Source organism: Equus przewalskii, chromosome 10 (genome assembly GCF_037783145.1).
Source record: "Equus przewalskii isolate Varuska chromosome 10, EquPr2, whole genome shotgun sequence".
Taxonomy (NCBI): domain Eukaryota; kingdom Metazoa; phylum Chordata; class Mammalia; order Perissodactyla; family Equidae; genus Equus; species Equus przewalskii.
In genome coordinates this window covers 47,510,447-47,537,472 of record NC_091840.1, presented here as the reverse complement: position 1 = coordinate 47,537,472, position 27,026 = coordinate 47,510,447, and the positions used below count along the sequence as shown (strand labels likewise).

The window sequence follows — 27,026 nt, the reverse complement described above, 5'->3', positions numbered from 1 at the left end:
TCCTGAAATTCTAGATGTTTATACTGCAGAAGTATAGTTGAAGAAGATGAAATGCTATTGCAAGATATAAAAGAAAACTTATAAGTGACTTTGTAAGAGAAAATCATCATCTGGAAGTTGTGATTCAAAGGATTGTGCATCTGCAATGCTAACAGAATTAGACATAGACAAAAGTGTGCTGATGCAAAGACAAAGACAGACCAGCTATAGAGACAACACCGTTGCCTATGATCGATATAGTAAAGAAGTTCCACGGCACCTTCAACAGCCTGGAATTCATCCCAAGACCTCCAGCAAATTTAAGAAGTGGGGTCAAGGACCGTGGGGCCAGCAAATCAACCTGGGAGATTGCTCTGCATCTTTGGGATCTTCCACCTGAAGAAGGAAGTAATTTGCAAGAAATTCATTCCGTAGATCTTGGTGAAAGGGACAGAATCTACAGAAAGTACCTCTGAATCCCAGATGAGCTTTTGGGAAGACTTAGATGTGTACTCTGACACACTTATCAAAATGAGACATGTGGACTGACCAGGAAAGGATAAATTTGATTTGAAAGACTTCCAGGCCATGAGCTCAGTGGTGCCACCTGGAGGCCACTGAAAGAAACAATTGCTTTCACCCAACTAGATGGAATGCCTTAGAGTAGGCGTTGTGCGTTTATAACTGGATGATTTCTTTGTTAATAGTTCATTATCTTGTGATGCATTGTTATCGTGCCTTATTTTCTTAGGAAACATTAATTTTATGTATAGTGAGTTTTTTTGCATGTTTTAAATTGTAAATGGAACTAAATCCAAGGAATATTGAATTTTAAGTAATTTTACAACAAACTTAATTGCTTAATCCCTATCATCCTCCAAGTTAACTTGACAAATATACTTTAACTGGTTTTCCATAGTATTTTTAACATGGAATTGCCACCTGTTAGGTTGGTTGGTTCTGAATTTAACCACATATTCACAGAATCAATCTAGAGTCAGCTTTTCTTTGCTCGTATCTGACAGAGTATTTTCAGAATTGTATACCTTTAATATCTTTGCAAAAAGTTAATTCTTGACCTTTTCTCAAGGTGTCAGGGTAGTTTTTTTCCCCTCATACAGAACATGGAATAGTCAAAGATGGTAGTTTGAGCTGTTGAAATTATGGGATTTTATGTAAGTTATTCAGTCTTAATTTGGTATTTGTAAGTAGTCCTAGATAGACTCTTCTGCCTGTACTGCTCCAAGAGTTAAGGCAATGGAAGGGACTCAGAAAGAAGTTTTGTTTTTACAACCAGTTAATTTAATGTGAATTTTCTGTAAATGGTAATGTGTACAGATTCTTTATTAAATACTCAATTACAAACTTCTTTTTAAGACTGTTATATTTGTATGTAATGAGATTGAGAAACTCAGAGAATCTTTGTAATGATAATAAATCAATTAGACATGGTCTTGCTCTGAACAGGAACCTGTGTGCAAGTACAGCAGGTTGGGGGTAAGTGTAGCTTAGGTACAGATGTGGTCAGGAAATGAGAGAGGGAGATAAGTTGTGTTGGGGAGGAATCTTGGAACCCTTTTTGAGGGTTGATTGTCAGAAAAAGCCCTTTTTGAATTTAAATTATAACTTCATGATCTTGATGATGAATTACCATTAACAGGTGTCCCAAGAGGTTCCACTTTAGACATGCCTGTTGTCTCTCTTCTTTGTCTGTAGTTACTGGTGCCTTTTTTTTTTGGCTGAGGAAGTTTAGCCCTGAGCTAATATCTGTGCCAGTCTTCCTCTGTTTTATATGTGGGTCACTGCCACAGGATGGCTGATGAGTGGTGTAGGTCTGTTCCTGGGATCTGAACCCACAAACCCGGGCTACTGAAGTGAAGCACACTGAACTTAACCACTAGGCTACAGGGCCGGCCCCTACTGGTGCCTTTTTGAGGAAGCATTGGCCAGAATAGCTTGCCCTGGGTGGTCTCATATGTGACCATTTCTTCTATTGTTTCTTTTCAAGGAGATCTCTTCACTGCCACTTTCCTCATTAAGAGTGGGGCCCATGTCAATGCTGCTACATTGGGTGCCCAGGAGACACCATTGCACCTTGTGGCATTGTACAGTTCAAAGAAACACTCAGCAGATGTGATGTCTGAGATGGCACAGATTGCAGAGGCCCTCCTGCAGGCTGGTGCCAACCCCAACATGCAGGACAACAAGGGCAGGTAAGTTGGGGAACAGATAGGCTGCTCTTAGCACTAATCTCAGAATGTTATTTTATAGTGGCATGTGACTGGTGGACAGGGACTTCTTCATGTCTTTTAGTTCAGCATTATTCAATCTGAGTTTTATTGAAGACACAAACATTGATTTGTTATGCAAATGAGAGGCACAGCTAAGGCCAGAAGCATTTGAAGAAACTATTTCCATCCTGGGTAACTGAGGTCCTTGGATTTTTAAGCATCTTCAGAGTGGTCATCTGGTCCAACTCTTCCCAGGGAACCTTCTTCCAGCAGCTTTGTTAGCGTTGCTTGGATGCTTTGAAGAGGGTTACACTATCTCAAGGCAACCTGTTCTATTTCCATGAGGTCTTATTGTTGGGAAATTCTCTGTATTAAACCCAATTCTACCTTCTTGTAAGTACTCCCACTTCAGACGACTCTGTCTGCACAGCCTGCCGTCTCCTACAGCACAGCCCTCTGCATATTTGACAGTAGCTGTCCTGTTCCTTTTGCCCTTTCCCAGAAATATTTAGTTGAGGATTCCTTGTGGTTTAGAATCTAAGAAAGGGCTTCTTGTCTTTGGGACAGCAGCGTGGGAAGCACTGAAGGGGGGTTAAGCCTCCTGAATCACCAACAAACGGGACCCACTTTTCATCAAAGCAGCTCAGTATTTTATACCTTTGAAAACCCTCTCAAAAAATAAGAAAAGAGTTCTGTGAAGTTGTCAGAATAGGAAAATAGATTTATGTGAAGGATAAATTACTTAAATAAGATGGATCTCCGTGAACTCTCAATATCATGTGATAATTACTTTATTTCCCTACCTAATTGCATCCATTTTTTTTCTTCTGTTGATTCTTTTATTTTTTCCCCCAACTGCAGTAAACTCTGGAAGTCTGTACCTCTCAGACAGATGCCGCTGGGGTCCCTGTGCTCTGCAGTGGCAGTCTCCTTCACGGCACTCAAAGGCTGAATAAAAGCAGTGAAGAGCAGTTAAATGCCACTGTAATCACTGCCTATCTCTTGCCACCCTGAAGGTGTTTGAGTATAGCAGAGAATTATGGGGAGAAAAAATTTCTTTTCAGAATTGTGTAGGATAGGTAAGGGAAAATATGCATACCTATGGCAGAAACTGCTGTTTTAAAAACATGAGTTTATACACACTCAGGAAGGGTCAGAATTTGGTTGGAGAGCATTTTATATCCCTTCCTTTTATCAATTCTTGTCCTTTTGGCCACTGAGTAAATGGTAACTATATATAAGCAAATCCATCTTCATTCTTTAATACGTGGTCATGGTTTTGGAAAACTGCTTGCCAGAGTAGAAAAAGACACTGTTGCAGAAGGGTGGAGTTTCTTGCGGATGGTGATCCTGCCTAGGATTCTAGTCGCCTCCCACTAGGAGCAGTACTGGCCTGGGCCTGTCCTGAATTGACCCCTCTTCCTTTTCATCCTGCAGGACTCCCTTACACTTGTCCATCACGGCCAGGAATGAATACGTGTTCAATCAGTTGCTGCAGTGTAAACAGTACGTAGGGATACATGGAGAAATGAAAGAGCAGTTGTGAGGGTGGGCTTGTGAGGGAAAAATAATTCTTTCGAAATGTCTTTTAGTGTTATAAATTTTAATACGTAAAATTAAAACAAAAAGTTGTCATTCAAAAAGTATAAAGAGAACGAGTGAGAGTATTGGCAGTACAGTGTCTGAAGAGGACTGTTGGCAGTTCACGTGGCTTTGTTATTTCAGGTTAGATTTAGAACTGAAAGATCATGAGGGCAGCACCGCCCTGTGGCTTGCAGTGCAGTACATCACCGTGTCCTCCGACCAGTCCGTAAACCCCTTCGAAGACCTCCCCGTGGTAAATGGAACTTCATTTGACGAAAACAGCTTTGCAGCCAGACTCATTCAGCGTGGCAGCAACACCAACGCAGCTGATACAGTAACAGGTAAAGCACAGATCCCTAAGAACTAATGCTCGAGTCTGGAGGTTCCGTGAAATATCGTGTCCGTGTTTTTTCCCAAAAATTTAGACTGAATGGCATACTGTTGTGAGAGTGATTTTGTACTTAATGTTAACTGTGGTAAAAGCCTGAGTTTATTTTTTTTGATCTTGTGCTTCACAAAATTTAGCCAGACTCTGAGTTGAATCCTTTAATAAAGCTAAAACACTGCCATTTGTTTAGTGTAGTGAGTTTCAGACGTTTTGGTCTCTGAGCTCCTTTTACTCTCTTAGAAATTATATCCCAAAGAGCTTTTTGTTTAGGTGGGTTGTGTGTTTGATATTTACCATATGAAAAATTAAAACTGAGAAATTTAAGAGATGTATTAATTTAGTAATAACAAGCCCTTATATGTTAACATATAACATTTCTTATAAAGAATGACTTTCAAAATAAATTGAGTTGGGAGAGTGACTGGTTTCTTCTGTCTGCATCTGTATTCAGTCTTTTGAGATATGTTGTTTTGGTTAAAGTATATGAGGAAAATAGACCCTCGCACAGTTATGTAGCTGGAAAAGGGAGGTGGATTTTAAGAGCCTTTTCAGATAATTGCGGATATATTTCTTTGATACCACAGCAAGCAAAATTCATCAAGTGATAGTTTCTTTGAGGTTAGTTGCAGTGTGGAATCTGAAACCATAACAGTGAACTTTTTTGCTCTCTGATATGAACATCTGTGGTCTGTTTGTGCTTTGAATGGATCTCTGCTCCGTGCGTGATTTTGTAACAGCGTGCCTTAGTCGTTTGGAAAATGTTGGTTCACTGAGTTCTGCAGATCTTCAGAATGTTCATTTATGTGAGAATCGCATTTGTTAATATCACCGCTGATCTCATCAGAAAAGTCGTTCGGTCTTGAGAAGCTGTTAAAGTCACACTTGCTGATAAAATTTTTCCAAAATTCTAATTTTCACTTGCAAGATCAAGTTTTATCATTCGGTACAAATATTGCCAGTTGTTTGTCTTAAAGAGACAGGCTTACTTTGCTCATTTTCAAAAAAAAATATCTGCCAAGTACTCGTGTTTGAATAATCATAGTTTATTAATCAGTCATTCTTTCAAGTAAAAATTTGATGTTCTGTGAAAAAAGCTGCAGTTCACCTTACAGCGTAAACAATGACACAACTGCTTTTCCCCCCAAGACAGCTATTGTACTTTGGTACACAGCAAATGTGGCTTTATGCATACTTATTTTGTCACATAGACTTTTAAAAAGACATGTATTCAATGTTTAGATTTAATGAAGTTAGTAATTTTTACTGCTTTATCAAGGCCTGCCTTAAGTGAAACTGGCTCTTTTTTTGACTGGGTGCATGGTGGTGAAGAATACAGTAGCTCCTAGTACACTTTGGGGCCCGTGCTTTGATTTGTGTTAAGGCTCTCCAGTTTGATCCACCTTTGCTTTTGCACCATCAGTGCAAATGTCAGCACAGTGGGGAAAAGCAAATAACATCAAGTATTACTATTATGAAAATAGTTTTGACCTCATGGACCCGCCTGAAAGACTCTCAGGATCCCACGGAAATCCACAGACCACACCCTGAGAATCACTGTTTTAATAATGTGAATGTTTCCTTGATCTGACTAAGTAAAACCTGGGGATATTTTAAGGAAGAGATCCCATATAATTCAGTATTGATTACTAGCAATGTATAAAGCATGGGTGGCTGCCACTTATGAGGGGAATTAACCAAAAAAAGATGGATGTTAAACAGCCCTTTCCCTAAAAGAAGTTAATAATTAATTTCTTTTTTTTTTTAAAGACTTTATTTTTTTCCTTTTTCTCCCCAAAGACCCCTGGTACATAGTTGTATATTTTTAGTTGTGGGTCCTTTCAGTTGCGGCATGTGGGACGCTGCCTCGGCATGGCATGATAAGTGGTGCCATGTCTGCGTCCAGGTTCCGAACGGGCAAAAGCCTGGGCCGCTGAAGCCGAGCGTGCAAACTTAACTGCTCGGCCACGGGGCCAGCCCCAATAATTAACTTCTTTAAAACAAAAGTCAAATGAAATCACCCCTCTGGGTGACATAAAACTAAAAGTAGTGGTACTATGGGAAGGGAAGTACAGGAAGAACTGTGTTTTAGACTAAAGACCTTCTGGAAATGAGATGGTTACTAAATTGCTTTTAATTTGATAATGTGTGTTAATTATTGGCCATAATTTTACTGATTTCTAATTTAATAGCGTTGTATAAGAGTGTGGCATGTGAGAGATTGGTTCTTTGATATTTAGGACTTGAATATTAGACTCTAACAGATCCAGTTTTTATAAAAGCTTGACATGTACTTGAAAAGAATGTGCATTCTTCAATTGTAGAACGCAGAACGCTCTATGTCCATTAATTCGAGCTTCTTCATTATGCTGTTCAAATCTTACTCATTAACTTTCTTATTAACTGTTCGACTGCTTGATCTGTCAGTTTCTGGGATGTATATTAAAATTTTTCACTGTAGTTATGGATTTGTCCATTTTTTCTTTCTAACTCTGCCAGTTTTACTTTCTATAGTTTGTTTTAATACAAGTTCAGGATTTTTTTTTTCCTTGTTCCATCTTTCATTATACCTGTAATAACCTTAGTCCCCTGTTTTTCAACATTTCAGTCACATTTTAGCAGTCACGGGTTACCTTTGTTCTATAGGGAGGTATATGATTTAGGTCGTGTGTACCCTTGATGACTACTGAAGTGAAAATGGGCCTCTCATTAGGAGTCTCTCAATTAGAATGACTCAGCTAGGGGTGGAATCACTTCCTTGGAGAGAAAAGGAAAAAATGCTATGAAAGCAAAGCAGTGCTTTGTCCCGTTTCTTTACCATGTTTTTAGTCCTGGTATTTAGTTTAATTTGAGTTTCAAGTAGAATGGCTGTAGCACATGAGATTTTGTGTTTATCCAAAAAGGAAATGGATTTTAACAGAAAGAGAAACACTGCTCCAGGGCTAAAACCATTTCTAGAGGAAAAGAAGAAACAAATTTTGTTTTTTTCTTTCCAAGATTTTTATTTAGAAAAGAGTGATACTGCTAAGGAAAACATTTCTAAGCCAAGAACAAACGTATTTAAGGTCCTAGGAATAAAACCGAAGTGTTAAGGGGTGTTTTCTGGTAGAACTTCAGCTCACGATGTCTTCAAAATGGTCATTAGCCCAGAGGTTCTCAGACAGGAGCCACCTTCCCTACTTCCCCGCTGGATATTTGGCAACATCTAGACATTTTTGATTGTCACAACAAGGTCAGGGGTGCTCTTGGCATCTAGCAGGCAGAAGCCAGGTGTACTGCTAAATATCGTACAGTGTACAGGACAGACCCCTCACAACAAAGAATCATCTGGCCCCAAATGTCAGTAGCACTGCTGTTGAGGCACAGTGTTCTAACCCAACCCCGCTAAGGAGACATAACTTACCTCTGGTCCTGGGTGGTGCCTGGTGGCAAACCCAGGGAAGAATGGCTGTCTCCCGACTTCCAGACCAAGTTGTTGCTCCGCCCAGGCTCATCCTAGTCTCTCTGTCCACATACAAGGACTGTGTGGACTTAAATGGTACCTGCTTCTGCTGTGGGCTTGTCAACTGTGAAAGATGGTGGGGAAGGGCAGGGTGTGGTGCACTGTGGAACTTGCCCTCATTTTTATGCAAATGGAAGAATGAGTATGCCCATTTTCTCCTAGGAAATTGCTTACTACAGCGGGCAGCTGAAGCAGGAAATGAGGCAGCAGCTCTTTTTCTGGCAACCAATGGTGCCCACGTCAACCACAGAAACAAGTGGGTAAGTGTGACAGGGCAGCCCAGCAGCAGCTTTGGTCTATGGAAGAAATGGCGGTGGTGGATGTGTAAGGAAAAAAGAAGAACGGACTCATTTTTCAGTTTTTTTCAAAATAATACATGCACATGATTAAAAAACGAGAGTGAAACAGATGCTTTTATCCTCAAATATTGGGCGATCGATTCATTCGGCCACTGTTTCCTAAAGCATATTGTGGACTGATGGTCTAGTAGAGATTCGCAAACGTGTACACAAAAACCTACCTAACAGCGTCTTAGTGTCTATAACATTTCTCATTTGCTGAGCTTTTCCTATGTGAGTGCCTTTTAAATCTGTATCTCAAGCTAGCAAGGTAGACTGTATAGTGTTAGGGGTAAAACATGGCCTTTGGGGTCGGACATTCCTGGTTTTACGAGATTTTCCATTTCCCAGCCCACCATATGTGGTCTTAGGCGCATTACTTAACCTTCCTGAGCTTCAGTTAGCTTATCTATAAACTTAGGTTAATGTTGATTTCATAGGGTCTGGTTAAGATAAAAAGAAACGATATATTTAAGTGCGTATAGTATAATATCTGGAACATTAACTTCTAAATGATAGTTATTTTACTTTATTATTTTCAGACGGGGGGATGTACTTATCTTTAAGATCACATTTATTTTACAACTACTTTGTGCTAGGAACTTTAAGGATATTATCCCATTTAATCCTCATAATGGACCTAGAAGTAGCACGTGGTGAAGAGACATTGTCGACATCTATAAAACCCTCATTTCAGGGTAGAGAACCTTGAGGTTCCAAGAGGTTAAGTGGCTCATAAATAATGGAGCCAGTATTAAAACTCGGATACTAGAATGCGTAGTTGGACACTCTCAACAATTCTGGACAAGGCAGGAAACAGTGAGCTTGGGATAGGAGATACGCAAAGTGTCTGGGAAACTCAGCGGAGAGGGCATTGCCATTCTTTGCACCATTAAATCTGCTTGTTTATCTGCACTTAGACCCACACATGGCCCGCTCTCCACTTGGAATGATGGCATGTCCCTGTATACACTAGGAGCTGGTTTCTTGATGTGGCTCCTACTGTTACGTGTCTCTGCTTCTGTCTGTCTGTCTGTCTCTCCTGTATCATCAATTTTGCCCACTATTCATCTCTGTTAGCTTACAGACATGCTTTTCTATCTCCCAACTTAAAAAATCCCTCCTGGGGCCAGACCGGTGGCTGAGTGGTTAAGTTTGTGCACTCCGTTTCAGCAGCCCAGGGTTCACAGGTTCGGATCCTGGGCACAGACCTAGCACCTCTCGTCAAGCCATGCTGAGGTGGCCTCCCACATAAAAAAAGTAGAGGAAGATTGGTATGGATGTTAGCTCAATGACAATCTTTCTCACAAAAAAGAAAAAAAAATTCCTCCCTTGAACCTACATTGTCATTGTCTACCAGCTGTTCCTTCTGTGATACCCTTCATAGAAAAACTGGGTGAAACCTAAGATGTTGAGGCGCAGAGGAAACCTGACTTGAAAGCAAGTAAGAGCGACACTGGAGAAGGGTCTGGAATGCTGGTTTAGGGTTTTTGGACTTTATCCTATGGGAAGAGAAGATGCATAGGAGGGTTTTGAGTAGATAAGCAGTACGATCATTCTACAATTGAGAAAGCTTCCTGGGATAGCTGGCATGGATGCACCATTGAGGCCCAAGCAGGAGCCAGGTGGGAGTCATCTAGACAAGGAGTGGCTTGTCTTGACCTCTGATACTGGATTTGGATCCAAAGGGACAGGTTTTAGAGGAATTACAAAATTACAGTCAATGGGACATACCTGCTTGTGGCTCTCAGAAGCAAGAGCGAGAGAGGTGTTAAAACTGTTGTAGTGTACCCATGAAGAGAGAGAGAACTGGCCAGGAGGGAGGACGGCTGTGGAGAGAGTGAATTCGATGTCGTGATTGTTATACTCCTTTTAAAACACTTGGGCAAGGATATCTAGCAGGCAGTGGGAAAACTGGATGCAAAAGTAGGGCTGGAGATCTGGGTTTGAGAGTCTCCTGTTAGTAGATAGTGGGGGAAGTCATGGGAGTAGATAAGCACACCCAGTGAGAATGTGGAGAATGTGCAGGAGCAGAAGGGAGCCCTGAGGAGGAGGAGGACATCCTTGTGAGGGCTCTCACCGTGACTGTGAAACAGCTCCATGCAGGGTGGGATGGGAAGGGTGCGTGTGTACACGTACACGCATACACATACATACACTTGTGTATATGCCTTTCTGTGAATATTCTGTCACATGAAACTGGTAATAATGGTTTCTTTAGGGGAGGATAATCGGGTGGTAGGGGCAAGGTGTGAGAGGAAACTTACTTTCACTGTATATTCTTGTACCTTTTGAATATTAAATCAAGTACCTGTAATACCAATTTAAAATGTTTTTAATTTTAAAAAGTAGGGGAAGGAAGCCTTGACCAGAGTTCAAGGTGAGGTTGCTATGAGCAGGTCAAAGAAACAAGGCCGAGATGTGCTGGTGGGGGTTAAAGAGCAGTGATGGCTACACTGACGGCCCTGCTTCCCTCCGGGGCCGTGAGCGTGAGGCTCTGCCACTTTCTACAGTGCTGATTTTAATGCCACTTGGAGGTCATCTGTTGTTGTTGTTGTTTAATCATAGGTCATTTTTATAATTAGCAAAATAATTATAAAAACAAAGTGAAAGGTGGTTAAGAAGGTCATTGGAAATGCAAAAGATGAGGAGCCAGGGGCGTTTGGAGGGTGCTTGGGAAGACGTTAAAGAAACAGGATGATGGCACAGGGGAAAGGGAAGGAGAGGCCGGGCAGAGTGGGACAAAAGTCCTGGAGGCCAGCTGGTGACGGGGTGAGCCAAGGGCTGTGACAGATAGCTAGGGAGCTGGGTTTCAACACTTGGGTTGTCATTATCCCTTTGTGAAGGGAACTCCCTGCCTCTGAAAGTGCTTTGATTTGGGCCCCTTGTTTCTGTTCAGGGAGAAACCCCATTGCACACAGCCTGTCGGCATGGCCTGGCCAGCCTCACTGCAGAGCTCCTGCAGCAAGGTGCCAACCCAAACCTGCAGACAGAGGAGGCTCCGCCTTTGCCAAAGGAGCCTGCCTCTCTGACCAGCTCCGTGGACAGGGTCTCTCTGCAGACGCCGCTGCACATGGCAATTGCCTATAATCATCCAGACGTGGTCTCCGTCATTCTGGAGCAAAAAGGTAGGTAGTTGGGAATTACTGCCCATCACTTGGAGCTTCAGACAGTGGTTTTGAGTAGTTACAGAGCTGATGTTTCTTCCATTGGTGAGTTTTCTTACCCAAAAAGTCCTTTCAGTTCAAACCAGATAAGCTTATAGTCTGGCTCCTGACTACTGTGTTTCCCTGTGTACATTTTCAGAACAGGGCCTGCCCATCTCACCTGTTGGGTTAAGGTGTTAGAACCTTTGACTACTTCTCTCTTACTTTGGAGTGTTTCCCTAGGCTGTTTTGGTGTAGGTCAGGCAAAGCTTTGCCCTGACATGAGCACTGTCTTGGAGAACTCTGCTGCGGCAGTCCTCCACGAGCTTGTCAGTCCTCTCCTCTGCCTCTGAGCCTCCCTGGCAGGTGAACCATGAGAGAGGAGCTGCAAAGAGGGGCCAAGGGAAGCCCGCGCAGTAGGGCAGGCCCATTCCCCTCAGAAAGTCATCCTCAGATTTTTCTTTGTTCTGTCCTGCTATTTCTTTTACTCTTGCCTGCATCCTTGTTAAGGCCTGCATTTTTAGCACTGTGCTTGTGGAAGGAAGTGGGGTTTTAAGTAGAGTGCCTTGTTCTTGGTCGTCACAGGAGTTGTAAGATGGTAGGAAGTAGGTGTTAGGAAAACATCACCAGGGCACTGTTCTGATCCTCTTTTCAGTAATCTAGTAATTAATGTGTATTTCCATAGTGGAATCTGGTTTCCTTTTGTGAAGATTCAGTGTTTTAAGCTTTAAAAACATTCATTTTCCCCCATAAACTTGGGTCCAAAATATCAGATTTCTGGGCTTCCACTCCCCATAAAATTTATCAGTTCTGTTTGTATAGAAATGATCGAATTATAGCCACTTAGTCAGTTTGACACTGAGCTCTTATTCTCTTGAATACTTTAAGTGTGATCCATGGGATGGTGAAATCAAGTGTTCTTTTCCTTTTAAAAAATTTAGCTAATGCTCTTCATGCCACCAACAACTTGCAAATTATTCCGGACTTCAGCCTCAAGGATTCCCGAGACCAGACTGTGCTGGGCCTGGCATTATGGACTGGTAAGGCGATGCCAGAGGGGTTAGACGCCTGCAGACAGACAGATGGCAGAAGATTAGATGAGAGAGAGAGGGAGGGAGGGAGGTGTGGAGGGTTGGAGCTAATCATTTGGTTGTAAACCTTTCTGTTTGGGTTAAGACTGTCATATCCAGCAGAAAACTGCTGGCTTTGAGAAGTTGAGAGGGAGTGTATGTTGTAGTAAGATGTTGAGGCAGTGGGCAAAGCTAAGCCTGCATTGTTTATTTCCCAGGCATGCACACCATCGCAGCCCAGCTGCTGGGCTCTGGGGCTTGCATCAATGACACCATGTCGGATGGGCAGACCTTGCTGCACATGGCCATGCAGCGCCAGGACAGCAAGAGCGCGCTCTTTCTCCTGGAGCACCAGGCGGATATAAACGTCAGGTGGGCCGGCACAGCTCTCCACTGAACACTAGGTCACATTTAATTGAGATGGTTCAAAAGCATAGCATTGCCTGTAGACAATGTTTTTGTTCCTTTTTAAATAAAGGAAGGGAAACAATGACCCTCAAGAAGTACAAATACAATGTTGTAACTGAATATAATTGTGGACTCACGAGATGGAGAAGGGGAACTATACTTTGCGCTTGTTTGAACCTTTCAAAACTAGTGCACAATATTGCACGTCTCATTAAACAGGATAATCCTAAATCAATTATTTGAGTAGGAATTTCAGTTATAGTGAAGAACATTCCAACAAATGGGCTATCAAAAAAACTTGAGGAGAAAAAAGTATAGAGTTAAATTTTTATTGTTTTTATATTTTCAAAGGAATTTATCTTTGTCTCCAATGGCAAGAGACCCTGAATGACTGTGGGTGAAAGAAGTGTTTTGTCAAGTGGGTAGTTGTCATTTTATTAAGATGCTACTAAAGCAGCTGTATACTTGTAGGATTTCAACACTTGGATGTTGGTCAGTTAATTTTCTGGGTGCAATAGGATGGCATGGCTATGTTTTTTTTAAAAGGTAGAAGGGACAGATGCTATTGACAGGTTAAATTTCTCTGAAAGAATATTAATGAATGTGAGTGAAGTGTGTTTGAGGGATACAGTGGATTCTGGCCTCTGGAGTGCCCAGAAGGGCACCCTTTGTCATTTGGCTTCAGCTACGAATGTTGGTTTTGGCGTTCATGTCCTAGCAGGACCCAGGATGGGGAGACAGCCCTTCAGCTGGCCATCAGAAATCAGCTTCCCCTGGTGGTGGATGCCATATGCACCCGAGGAGCTGACATGTCGGTGCCAGATGAGAAGGGGAACCCTCCTCTGTGGCTCGCATTGGCAAATAATCTAGAGGACATCGCATCCACGCTGGTGAGAGAAGCTCAGCTTTAGCCTCTGTTTATGCATGGGGATATTTTGTGTCAGAGATGGATTTAGTGCCTACATTGCAATCACAAGAGCAAGAGATCTGCCAAGGAACAAATTGGGTCAAGGATGAGCAAGGGCTGGCCCCATGGCTGAGTGGTTAAGTTCATGTGCTCTGCTGCAGGCGGCCCAGGGTTTCGTCAGTTCGAATCCTGGGCGCAGACATGGTACCGCTCATCAAGCCACGCTGAGGCGGCATCCCACATATCACAACTAGAAGGACCCACAATTAAGAATATACAACTATCTACCTGGGGGCGTTGGAGAGAAAAAGGAAAAAAATAAAATCTTTAAAAAAAAAAAAAGAAATTGCCTGTTAATTACAGGTATGTATTACTGGGGGCTTATGCGTGTGTGTGCATGCACTTCCGTGTGTTTTCTGTCCCTTCTAGAACACAGTTCTAGAAGGCATTAATTAAACATGTCTTTCCTGTATTTCCCAAACCCATCCCACAGAACCTAGTGCAAGAACTTACGCAGAAGCAGATTTTAATTATTTTTTGCTGAGGAACATTCGCCCTGAGCTAACATCCATGCCAATCTACCTCTATTTTTTAGTATGTGGACCGCCAGCACAGCATGGCTGCTAACAGAGTGGTGTAGCTCCACGCACAGGAACCAAACCCAGGCCACCAAAGCAGAGTGCACTGAACTTAAACCCGAGGCCACCAGGGTTGGCCCGCACAGAAGCAGATTCTAATCAGTGTTTGTAAAACTAATGAATGAAAGAGATTAAAATAATTATCAGTTAATTATCAACTGTATCTTGCCTGAAAAAATGGATCTAATAATGTGCATAGAGCTCAGAGATGATGATAAAAATTTTCACCTTTGCTAAGTAGCATTTATGAGTAAACTGTTTTTTTCTGCAGGTCAGACATGGTTGTGATGCCACATTCTGGGGTCCAGGACCTAGTGGGTGCCTTCAGACACTCCTTCACAGAGCCATTGATGAAAACAATGAATCCACTGCCTGCTTTCTTATTCGCAGGTCCGAGAACCCTAAGTATCTCTTCAGATCTTATTCAACTTGTTGCAAACTGGCTCTTTTCTCATTTAATCCAACTACAGTCTTGACATGCCTGTGTAATTTACTTTCATAATTAAGGCTATCAGAGAGTCACTCTTCTGTCAAGTCAAGTCAGTCAAGGGGCTTGACTCACTTGTGAGGAGAGGGGTTCGTGTGCCCAGATCAAAGAATCTAAAAGCTAAGCCAGCTTCCTGCTTTGGGAGTCATATAGACTCCCGTAATCAAATCAGACCAGTTCACACAGTGAAGCCAGGAGGCTGGGGCGGCCTCTGCAGGGCCCCAGCAACATGTATGAGCCATAACAGGCTCCATGGCCTCTTAGAGTCAGGATGTGTGGGAGGCAAGGTTATTCAGGAAACCTTTAGAACAGTGGTTCTCAGACTTTAAATGCATGCAAATCTCCTGGGGGAGCTTTTAAGAATTTTGATACTCAGATTGCCCCCAAGACCAACTGCAGAAGAATCTATGGGAGTGGGAGCTAGATACCAGTATTTGAGGCCCAGGCCCAGGCCAGCAGTCCTGGCGGCAGCAGCTTTCCTGTTGGATTAGATGAGCTGCTGCTGTACATTTGTCAGCATGCCTTTAGACTAGGTGGAAGCATGGCTCTCGAAGCCTTCCTTTTATTGCCCCCTTCCTTTTAGTGGCTGCGATCTGAATAGTCCCAGACAACCCGGTGCTAATGGAGAAGGAGAGGAAGAGGCCAGAGATGGGCAGACCCCCTTGCATTTGGCAGCCTCCTGGGGACTGGAAGAGACAGTACAGTGTCTTCTGGAGTTTGGTGCCAATGTAAACGCACAGGTATGGAGAGTTTCTCTTTTCCAGAGAGATAGATGGTAACCTCAGAATTAGGGAAATCTCCTCTTATGGCAAAGGACCTTGCAGATTTTCTGGTCCTGGGCCTATGATTTACTGTGAATGGGGATAAGATACAGACAGATGAAGTGACTTTCTCTGGGTCATACAGCCTGCCTAGTAATTTTAATGATTTCAGTTAAGACTTTTCTTCTTTGTCCTTTTGACAGCGTGAGGAAGGTTTGTCCAGTCGACTTTTCTTTGCCTCCTATCCCTGTTATAGATTTCCACTGAAAGTTTATTCTAGTCCCAAGCTGAGCACTGTGTTTAGGAAGATGTCCTCATAGCTCAACTGAGCACCCCTGAGTTATGTTCCTTGATGCTTTTCAATGTTCCAGCCTGTGAAGATCCATGTACGCAGCCCTATAGTCAGATAAGATCTGAGTAGTATAACTTAGAGGTGAGGTTGCCTGCATACCTTCTAACCCAAATGTGTCTTTGCCTGGGCCACTGGAGCAGGAGGGATGATGAGTGGCTCTCGGACATCTCTGGCCTCTTCACAAGCTGATCTCAAACACAGGATGGCAGTGTTGATTCTCAGAACCGACTTTGATTTAAAAGTTATCCCCCTTCATATTTTTCCTGAGTTTTATCTTTCATTTGGACATTGAAATCTGTGCCTTGTCCCCATAGGATGCAGAAGGAAGAACACCTGTTCATGTGGCCATCAGCAACCAACATAGCGTCATCATTCAGTTGTTGATTTCTCACCCTGATATCCACTTGAATGTACGAGACAGACAAGGGCTGACCCCTTTTGCCTGCGCCATGACTTACAAGAACAACAAGGCAGCCGAGGCCATCCTGAAACGAGAATCTGGGGCTGCTGAGCAGGTGAGTGACCAACACCCAGCACTCTCCATGTTGCTGAACACAGCAGAACCTGTAATGGAGACTAAACAGATGTCACCAGCTAAACAGGTCTCTTCTATATAAAGACATTTGTTTTGCAATTATATCCCCTTTTCTTAAAATTTGGCCATTCAGATGTCTTGTCAGTGCTGGATGAGATTTAACTGCTCTGCCCTGTATGTCAGCCACCTGATGGTACCCCATGTAGAAGGAAGCTGGGGGTGGCTGGGCCCAGTAGTAGGAATTCTGTGGCATGTACAGCTGAAGTCATTCTTTGCTTTTGCTTGGTTGTTTAACTGCCCTGGTAGTGAATGTCTTAAGAAAATTTAAACTGAAGTTGAGGAGCTTTTGGTGTGATGTTGGGGCAACTTTCTCAGTGTTTTAGAGTTCAGTTGTTATCATTCAGCTCAGCATGTTTAGTTGTCCTTATTTGTGGTTCTTTACCAGCTGCTAAATCTGGTTGGTGAACTGTTGGCCTGCAACAGCAGATTGGGTGGGAAAGGACAGTAGTAGCTGATGTGAGGTGGGAGCAGGGATGGGTTTAAGTCAGTCCTACAGACACTTGAATCTCCATCCAGCACTTAGAATACTGCCAAGATTTGTGAATAGCCATTTATGAAGGTAAGATGGAAACTTGGGGCCTGAACAAAATGGAATCCTAACATGGTTGAAGACCATTGCTTGTTATTTCAGTCTTCGGTACATCACTTTCCTTCAGCATTTGTGTAATTGTGCACATGTTAACCTCACCCTTGCTCAGGTAGCATAAAATTTTCGTGGATGGAGACAGTCGTCTCACATTTCCTCTCCATCTAGTATGAAACTGGTTCTGTTGATCAAAGTCCTTTGATTGCCTGTGATAGCAGTACATGCTGTGGACGTGTGTGTGTGTGTGAGGGAATGTGATGTGTGTGTGCCATGTTGGTGTCTCCCTCACTTCTCACTGAGCACTCATGCTGACATGACAGCTCTTGTAACTCCATTTTCATCCGTGGTTTGATTTTGAGTGAGCTTTTGTATGCCTTACGTCAGTGGAGCAGCGTCTGTGACGTACTGTTGGCTGCCTCCCTTAACATGTGCTATTATCCTGTGGCTCGGCAAAAGAGGAAAATTTCTGAAGATTTGTTTGACTGCTCAGGGTCAGGCTGGCATGGTAGGCTGGGTGCTTGTTTAAGCCAAAGCAAGACTCCCAAGGCTAGTCTCCAGCTTTGCCTTTCCCTGAGCATCCCAGGATCTTGGTGCCTTCCTTTCCCTGTCCCTCGGGTTGTCTCTTTCTTGGCTTTCCAAGTCCAGCTCCTGTAGCAGGAGGATGCCGGGGCAGCTTGGATCAGTGTAGTGGGTCCCTTTCCCTCACCACATGAATGTGACCATGCACACGTGGTCATGTGCACAAATATGTAGAATGGGTGTGTGGGGGGGGGAGGCACATTTAGTGTTGGTTCTTGGAAGGGAGCCTCCTGGAACTGAGGAAAGGACTAGACCATGACCTCTGCAGTGGTTAGCACAGCTTACAGGTGCTCATGAGGCACTCTTGCAAGGGAGAGCCCACTAATTGGTTCCTACTTGTTGCCTTAGGTGGATAACAAGGGCCGAAATTTTCTTCATGTGGCAGTCCAGAACTCTGATATTGAAAGTGTCCTGTTCCTGATCAGTGTCCAGGCTAATGTGAATTCCAGAGTCCAGGATGCCTCCAAGCTGACCCCTTTGCACCTTGCGGTCCAAGCAGGCTCAGAGATTATTGTCCGCAATTTGGTAAGTGTCGCTGAAATGTTATTGCATGTAACTTGTAGGCAAAGCATGTTGTGTAGCGTGTGTGCAGAGTCTCTCGTCACAGGTGTTTTGCCAGGTATTGTGAAAGGCCAGCACGAATTTGGGGGCTAAGCCAGCAAGCTCAGGAAAGCAGGGTGTCAATCGGCAGCATGTCCTAAGTGCCCAGGGGGCTGCTTGAGCAGGCAGCTGCTGGAGTGAGGCCTTGAGGGAGAGCAGGACTCGACGGCAGAGGCAAGTGGGAGCAGGAAGGAAAGGGAGACCCGCTTCTATTGTCTGCCTGCTCTGTGTCAGGAGTTCAGCCAGTGCTTTCCAGGGAGCTGTCTCTCTCCTGTTTTTTGTTAGTCTTTTTTTACTGAAGTATAATTGACATATATTATATTAGTTTTCAAGTGTACAACATATTGATTTGATATCTGCATATATTGTGAAATGATTGCCACAGTAAATCTAGTTAACATCTGTCACCATACATAGTTACAAAAAAATTTTCTTGTGATGACGACTTTTAAGATTTAGTCTCTTAGCAACTTTGAAATATACATACAATACCATATTTGAACTATAGTCACCATGCTGTACATTACATCCCCATGACTTATTTGCTTATTTATTTTATACCTGGAAGTTTGTACCTTTAGAACCCCTTCACCCATTTCACCCCCTCCAAACTCCCCCTATCTGGCAACCAGCAATCTGTTCTCTGTATCTGTGAGCTTGGTTTTTGTTTGTTTTTTAAATTCCACATAAAAGTAAGATCATACAGTATTTGTCTTTCTGTGACTTATTTCACTTAGCATAACCATGCAGGTTGTCTCAAATGGCAAGATTTCTGTCTCTTTCATGGGCTGAATAGGATTCCATTTATATATACCCCATCTTCTTTATCTATTCTTCTATCAATAGACATTTAGGTTGTTTCCGTATCTTGGCTATTGTAAATGATGCTGCAGTGAACATGGGGGTGCATATATCTTTTCAAATTAGTTTTTTGGGGGGTAAATACCCGGAAGTGGGATTGCTGTATCATATGGTAGTTCTATTTTTAATTTCTTGAGGAACCTCCATACTGTTTCCCTAGTGGCTGCACCAAATTACATTCCGACCAACAGTGCACAAGGGTTCCCTTTTCCCCACATCCCTGCCAACACTTGTTATCTCTTGTGTTTTGTTTTTTTTTAACCTAGGCTAACAACTGTTGCCAATCTTTTTTTTTTTTTTCTGCTTTATCTCCCCAAACCCCCCCTGTACACAGCTGTATACCCTAGTTGCACCCCCTTCTAGTTGTGGGATGTGGGACGCCGCCTCATCGTGGCCTGACAAGCGGTGCCATATCCGCACCCAGCATCCGAACCCTGGGCTGCCGTAGCGGAGCGCGCGAACTCAACCACTCGGCCACGGAGCCGGCCCCTCTTGTGTTTTTGATAATAGCCATTCTAACAAGCGTGAGGTGATATCTCATTGTGATTTTGATTTGCATTTCCCTGATGATTAGTGATGTTGAGCCCTTTTTCATGTACCTATTGGCCATCTGTATGTTTTCTTTGGAAAAATGTCTGTTAGATCCTCGGCTCAATTTTCATCAGATTGTTTGATTTTTTGCTATTGAGTTGTATGAGTTCTTTATATATTTTGATATTAACCCCTTATCAGATATATAATTTGCAGATTTTTTCTCCCATTCCATAAGTTCTCTTTTCATTTTGTTGGTGGTTTCCTTTGCCCTGCAGAAGCTTTTCAGTTTGTAGTTCCACTTGTTTATTTTTGCTTTTGTTTCCTTTGCTTTTGGAGTCAGATCCAGAAAATCATCACCAAGCCTGATGTCAGGGAGCTTACCGACCCTCTGACTCTCAAAACCAGCTGGAGGGGTGTAGGGAATTTTTTATATTTTACAAAGGAAGACATTTAAGCTCAGAAAGAATTTTTTTTCCCCTAAGATTATCAGCTAGTCAGTAGTGTAGCTGAGATTTTAGCCATTTCTATTTGACTTCAAAGCCTGCCTTTTCCAGTACAACATGATGCTACCCAGGCAGGAAAAGGATCTGAGCAAAGATGTGGAGACTGCAAAGTGCATGGGGCGTGTTTCAGTAGAAAAGTGTGGTTGAAATTTGGGTGGAGAGTAGAAGGAGACCTGGTTGGAACGGGAGGTAGAGACCAGATTGTGGGGTGTCATGTTTCAGACCAAGAACTGTGAGCAGCCTTGATCCTTTTGGGAGTGGAGAAACCATTGTAAGCGTTCGAGCTAAGACCATGGTCCAGAGCCAAGACCAGGGCTCCATGTCACCTGGCCACCCCCTAAGAGCTGGCAATTGCTGGTACCTCTCATCAGCCCCAGGTGCATGTTGCAGAACTGGACACTGGGACACTTGACCAGCCTTTGGTCCCCTGCCATTTTTGTTTTTGAAAAATACTTTTTAGAAAAACCTTTATGGCTTGATAGGTGTTAGAGGTGAGAGACATTTACCTTGGGGGTGGGGTATGAGGAGGTGGGGTCACCAGTGAAGAGGTCAATGGGAGGCAATGGCAGTGAGGGATGGACTGGAGAATGATGGAGGAGGTGGGGTCACCAGTGACGAGGCCTGTGGGAGGCAATGGCAGTGAAGGATGGACTGGAGAATGATGGAGGAGGTGGATGGACTCCGGGCACAGACTGGACATGGGGCAAACAGCTCAGGAGGCAGAGATGGGCCTTGAAGTAGTAGGGAATCGGGCCATGTGTTCATTAATTTGCCTGCCACCCTGAGAGCCTAGGGAGGTTTGAAGACCATGGCCCCTTCACCACGGTCATGCCTCCGCCTTCCTAAGGACCCTGGAGGTGATAGGAGGCCCTACAAACAGCTGGTCTTCCAATGGCCACCCAGTCCTTCCTCTGTGAATTGGTGCAGCTTAATGTGGGAACCTGCTCATATTGAAACAGTACCTTTACGCAGACCTCTCCCCCTCTGCCCAGTTAACCAACCTTGGGGTCAGCTGTGATCCCCAGTACAGCACTCGTGACCGTGAATACCCCTCTATGGTATATCCTGTACACCTTCAAAGTTTGTATATATTTGTGTGTGTGTATACATTTCTCTTTCTCTCTCTCTCCAAATGGAATCATACTATCATACTGTCTTCTAACTTGCCTTTTTCTAACTTACTGTAACATAGATATTCTTCCATGTTAAACCATAAATTTTTATCGTCTTAATGGCTACCTATTCTATTGTTTGTATATATTATAATTTTCATAACTAAATCCTTTTTGCAGTCTGGTCTAACTTTGATAAGCAGTGGGCGTCCTTATATAGTGCAGTGGACATCATTGCAGTCCTGTGTAGTTTTTTTTTTTTTAAAGATTTTATTTTTCCTTTTTCTCTCCAAAGCTCCCTAGTACATAGTTGTGTATTTTTAGTTGTGGGTCCTTCTAGTTGTGGCATGTGGGATGCCGCCTCAGCATGGCTTGATGAGCGGTGCCATATCCACACCCAGGATTTGAACTGGCGAAACCCTCGGCCGCTAGAAGCAGAGCGAGCGAACTTAACCACTCGGCCATGGGGCCAGCCCCCTCCTGTGTAGTTTTATATACCAAAGTCTTAGAAGTAGAATTTCTGTGTCCTAAGGAATGGCTTAGTAACATTTTGATAATTGCCTGTTTGTCCTTGGTTCAGGTTTTGCTGGCTTATGCCTCACCAGGAGTGTGTGTGAGGCCCTTATGCTCCCAGCTTTGGCAGCAGGGCAGACTCCATGGATGTCAGAAGACAGACAGGCTTGGCTCCCTTAAGTGGGACCTTGGTTGGTTGTGGTAGAGAGGCTGCTCATGTGATCAACTTCAACAGCTTCTTGCAGGAGCCAAAGTGAATGAATTAACCAAGCACCGCCAGACCGCCCTCCATCTCGCTGCCCAGCAGGACCTGCCCACCATCTGCTCAGTCCTCTTGGAGAATGGCGTGGACTTTGCTGCTGTGGATGAGAATGGAAATAATGGTAATTCCCAGGCACTCCCTGTGTCCGGTACTGATCGCCTTAAGCAGTCCCTCCGTTCTAGGGCAGGAGGTGCACTGCACCCTTGAGTCTGCTCCCCCTTCAAGGAGGGTGGCTTTTACAAGGGCAGAGCTGTGACAGGAAATGCTCTGAGTGGGGCATCCAGTCTGTCACTGACCAGGCCCTGGGCAGCTTCCCAATCTGAATGGTAACCCTAGAGGCCTGAAGTGGCTTCTTGTGAAACCATTAAATCTCATCTTTGGATAACTGTAGAAGCGGGAAGCAAAGTCTTACAAGGTTGCGTTTATCACTCATTCTTGGGGGGTGGTGAAGACGAGAAAGGATGGCTCTGTGATTGGACAGTGGCTGCTCTGGCTAAGGCCCATTTAGAGGGAGGTTTGTAAGGGTGAGGAGGAGTTGGGATTTTCTGCATGTGCTTCTTGCACAGTAAGAGGATTTACTCCCCAGCTCTTCATCTCGCTGTCATGCACGGTCGGCTCAACAACATCCGGGTCCTCCTGACAGAGTGCACTGTGGATGCTGAAGCCTTTAATCTGAGGTGAGTGTGTGTGGTCCAGAGCAGAGGCCAGGGCTCCACGTCACCTGGCTGCCCCTCAGAGCTGGTGGTCACTGCTGCCTTGCATTAGCCCCAAGTACACACTGCAGAACTGGCCATAGGGCACTTGATCAGCCTTTGGAACCCTGAAATTTTTCATTTTGAAAAATACTTTTTTGAAAAAACTTTTACGACCTTTTATGTGTGCTTTAGATTTATCCAGCATCACAGAGTTCAGAAAATTCCATTTCTTTTGTGCATGACGGTGTGGCAGATATATACCTAACTTTTTCAACTTGTTTTATCAGAGGCCAGTCACCACTGCACATTTTGGGACAATATGGCAAAGAGAACGCAGCAGCCATCTTTGATCTCTTCTTAGAGTGCATGCCTGAGTATCCTCTAGATAAACCAGATGCAGAAGGCAACACGGGTATGTAATGAGGTGTTCGTATGTCCTGTCTCATTTGCATTCCTTGCTTCCTAGAGAAACAAGAGCCCAGGCACACATGTCTTTATTTGTGGGCATTCAGCCCAATGCATTTCGGCTGCATCACTGCATCTGTCACAGATCCCTGCCGTGGAATTTGGCAGTGTCTGCTTTTAGGCACAAGCACATCTGAAGTGTATCTAGTGCTGCAAAGCCGTGCCCATGTCCAAACAGGCCTGCCCACCTGTTCTTATTGCCCTCGTCTACCTCTTACCGGGTCAGCTAGGGCCCTGCCCAAGCTCCCACATGCCAAGAGAGAGAAAGGCTATAACCACCTCACAGATGCTTCAGAAGGAAGAAATGTGCTGCAGTCTGTGTAAACATGCTTTGAAAGAGTGGCAAGTTATACAGTCATGTGCCAGATAACGACGTTTTGGTTAACGACAGACGGCAGGTAGGATGGTGGTCCCTTAAGATTAGTGCTGTATAGCCTAGGTGTGTAGTAGGCTATACTGTCTTGTGTAAGTACACTCTGATGTTTGCACAATGACAGAATTGCTTAACAACACATTTCTCCGAACGTGTCCCTGTCATTAAGCGCTACATGTTTGTATACAGATAAGGGCTGATGTCTTATTGAGGGGGTTAATAAATAGGCCTCTCTGATGGTGTTGCTGTGGCTACATGGTCACTATGTTAATTTGTGTAGCTTTCATAGTTTTTTAGATGTACTTTTTGTAATACTCACAACAGCCCTGTAAGGTGTGCAGCGTAGATGGTGTAACCCCTTTTTTAAATAAGAAACAAGGGTGAAACCAGAGCTGTCTGAGCACTTTGCTGCTGCTGTAGTCCCACTCATTTGCCCTCATGCCAGACAGGGCCTCCACGGCCTTTAGCAGAAATGCAGCCACCAAGGTGTCCTGAAGGTTAGCATGGGACCAAATATTTTGTCATTAGGCCTTGGCCTTGATACATGAACATGTTTTTAAGCCAGCAGTGATGAGCCTGAGCTTCAGAAGAGTCAGCCCTGGGAGTGAGCTGCTGGACCCAGCACCCACTCCAGTGCGCCCCAGTGTCCAGGAGCAGGTAAACAGGAAGGCAGGCAGGTGCTTCCTGCCCAGGCTTCTGAAGTACGTAGACCTGGTTTCAAGTACCGAGCTCTGTCATGTTCTAGTGGGATGACTCTGGGGAAATTCTGTACCCTCTCTATGCCTGTTCTTCATTTGAAATAATAACCCTCATCTTACTGGATCATTTAAGGAATTAGATGAAAGAATTTAAATCAAGTGTCTGGTCAAGGTAAGCAAAGGGGAGCTGCTGTTAGCTGTAATTGTTAGCGGGGAGGGCCAGCAGGATGGCCTGGCCAGAGCCTGGTTCCCTCTGGGCCTGTACCTACACCAAAGAGAGGCTTCATGGGGTAGAAGAACTTTCTGGAGCATGTTCCCCAAACTAATTTTTTTCTCCATGTGTACACACTTCACGGATCTTTAGATTTAGTTACATTGTGTAAAAAGAGCTTTGTCCTCCCAGTGTTTCATGCCTGAGGAAGGCACCTGAGACTGGGGTAGAAGAACTTTCTGGAGCATGTTCCCCAAACTAATTTTTTTCTCCATGTGTACACACTTCACGGATCTTTAGATTTAGTTACATTGTGTAAAAAGAGCTTTGTCCTCCCAGTGTTTCATGCCCGAGGAAGGCACCTGAGACTGGTATATTTTTCCTTCAGTGTCTGATCCCTCCTCAGTTCTCTTGTAGCTGAAGCTCTAAGTGGGTAAGAATACGTCACTGGAGCTGGAGCTGCCTGGAGTCCCCTGGCTCGTGGCCGGGTCCTTAACTGGAAAATGCTGCAGACCCTCTGCGGAGGTCTCACCAAGGCTACAGGGCCTCTATTTGTCAGTGGCGACTTTCCTAACAAATGTCCTGCCAGGTGTCTGTCCTGCGCTCAGCTATCCTCTACCAACCCTTTGGCAGTGCCAGGCTGGGCCCGGGTGGGAACTAGCCCTGCCTGTGGTTTTGTTTTCCAGTGCTGCTCTTAGCATACATGAAAGGGAATGCCAACTTGTGCCGTGCCATCGTCCGATCCGGGGCTCGCCTTGGGGTGAACAATAACCAAGGAGTCAACATTTTCAACTATCAGGTTGCCACCAAGCAACTTCTGTTTAGACTGTTAGGTGAGTGGCTCACTTTCTGCTCTTTCAGTGCATGCACAGTTATAACCTTGATTATCTGGATGTATTAGTGATCTTGAAATCTCATAGTGACTTGCTCCAAGAGCTGAACCAGTAGTTTTCCAGGCACCATATAGGACTTTTTCTATGAAGGCTGCAAAGGCCCTTGAGCAATGTTGGGAAGGTCACTGTTGGCAGTCTCTTTTCAGAGTGCTCCCCGTTGGGGCCCCTGTCAGTTTCCCATGTCTCCTGATGCTACCAGAAATCCATAAGCTCCAGGCAGGTCATCCTGTACACCCTTGTCCTTCAGCTGATTCAGATTCTCTGCATCCTTCAGAATGGCCTTCTGCTTCAGCCCCCACTGACTCTTCCTTCTCTGTGTTCCTTTTATGAAGAGGAGAGCGTCACTCTTGAAGATTTCATATTAGCAAGTGTTTACTTGTCCCTGTTGAGGTGGCAGAAAGAATCAGAATGCTTCAAGTGCCTGCATGTCACTGTGTTGTCATCACCCGCAGTGGAGACAGATGGGGGTTATTAGCCCCATGGTAAGGGCAGAGAAACAAGCTCAGAAGTACTTAGTAGCTATGAGGTCTTGATGTAGGTGACTTGCCCATGTCGCAGAGCCAGTTTGTAGCAAACTAGTGCTAAAGCACAGTGTTTCTGCCATACCCAGTCTACTGTTGGCCGTGCAGTTGGTCAGCCTTTTCAGAGCTCAGAACAGGAGCCTATCACAGTGCCGTTGTGTGGTTGCTGGATAATGATTGACTCACGTGCTGCTTCCTCCCTGTGAGCTCAGGCTCCTTCTGTGTAGAAAGTGTTAAGAACTATGCTTGGCATAGAGTTGAGCATTTAGTAAATAAGTACTAGTGACTGTTGCGGTTATCTACCCTGATAAATCCTAACCTGAATGCCCCACAGCTTCCGGAAACTGAAAACTGAACTCCTCATCTGCTCTGGTTCTTTCTCTTACGTCTTTTGTCTGACGGTGGTGCCACCACAGACTCAATCATTCCATCCAGAAACCTGGGAATCACCTTTGTCTTCCTCCTGCTCCCTACCTCCCGTCACACCCCCCACTTCTGTTCAGCCACCAGATCTCACAGATCCTGCCTCCTCACTTCCTCCTGTCTTGGTCGTCCGTCCCCCCCCACCTTGCCATTTGGCCCTGCCATTCTTTATAGCTGTTGGTTTCTGCACTCTCCCTGTCATGCCTTATGCTCCAGCCATCCCTGACTGCGTGCATTCCCCCAGACACTGTGCTGTTTCACTGCCTTGGACACTGCTTCCCTCTCCCCAGTCGGCCTGGCAAACGCTGGCTCTCCAGATTTCTCCTCTGTGACACTGTCCCTGATCCAGTTAGGATATATTCCTCCTTCATCCCTGCTGTCACTCTGCGACATGCTGCTCTGTTTACTGGTCTGTTTCCCTGCTGCCTGTGAGCTCCGAGTCTTGCCTGGCACAGTCACTGTCTGACAGGAACTAGTCTTCTCCTGCCTGTGTTACAGATATGCTGTCCAAGGAGCCTCCGTGGTGTGACGGCTCCAACTGCTACGAGTGCACTGCCAAGTTTGGAGTCACAACTCGCAAACATCATTGGTAAGACCCTGCAACACACTTACCAGAGGAGTGAGGGGACTTCTGCTGATGTCATTGTGTCTACCTTTTTCCATGATAAGTCATGAACTTGCCAGGGCCCCGCACTCTCCTGGGTAAAACCTGACCAAATGGAGTGATGAGGTGACACGACTCTGCACACCGGTGGTGATGTAGGGAGGGCAGAGGGCATTCAGACTGGGGACTTTCCTGCTGAATTTTGGGGTC

The 27,026-nt window shown here is 44.4% G+C and overlaps 1 protein-coding gene and 1 pseudogene across 7 annotated transcripts in view; both read left to right on the top strand.

Annotated features, from left to right (window-relative positions):
- Nucleotides 1-27,026, top strand: part of ANKFY1 (ankyrin repeat and FYVE domain containing 1) — an 89,500-nt gene that overhangs the window by 57,847 nt on the left and 4,627 nt on the right. For 6 of the 7 annotated variants that reach the window (XR_011523183.1, XR_011523185.1, XM_070560964.1 and 3 more), the window contains 17 exons: nt 1,988-2,192; nt 3,648-3,716; nt 3,936-4,135; nt 7,844-7,941; nt 10,919-11,147; nt 12,107-12,205; nt 12,454-12,607; nt 13,365-13,533; nt 14,460-14,578; nt 15,259-15,415; nt 16,103-16,303; nt 17,897-18,073; nt 21,907-22,054; nt 22,520-22,610; nt 22,916-23,040; nt 25,062-25,208; nt 26,711-26,801. Coding sequence is in view for 4 of the 7 variants with exons in the window: in XM_070560964.1 (XP_070417065.1) it covers nt 1,988-2,192; nt 3,648-3,716; nt 3,936-4,135; nt 7,844-7,941; nt 10,919-11,147; nt 12,107-12,205; nt 12,454-12,607; nt 13,365-13,533; nt 14,460-14,578; nt 15,259-15,415; nt 16,103-16,303; nt 17,897-18,073; nt 21,907-22,054; nt 22,520-22,610; nt 22,916-23,040; nt 25,062-25,208; nt 26,711-26,801 (2,479 nt within the window). In the remaining 3 variants the exon portion in view is untranslated. Of the gene's footprint in view, nt 1-1,987; nt 2,193-3,647; nt 3,717-3,935; nt 4,136-7,843; nt 7,942-10,918; nt 11,148-12,106; nt 12,206-12,453; nt 12,608-13,364; nt 13,534-14,459; nt 14,579-15,258; nt 15,416-16,102; nt 16,304-17,896; nt 18,074-21,906; nt 22,055-22,519; nt 22,611-22,915; nt 24,587-24,733; nt 25,209-26,710; nt 26,802-27,026 lie in introns of all 7 variants that reach the window. The other variant, XR_011523184.1, reaches the window with a different exon arrangement.
- LOC103558313 (histone RNA hairpin-binding protein pseudogene) lies at nt 51-750 on the top strand (annotated as a pseudogene).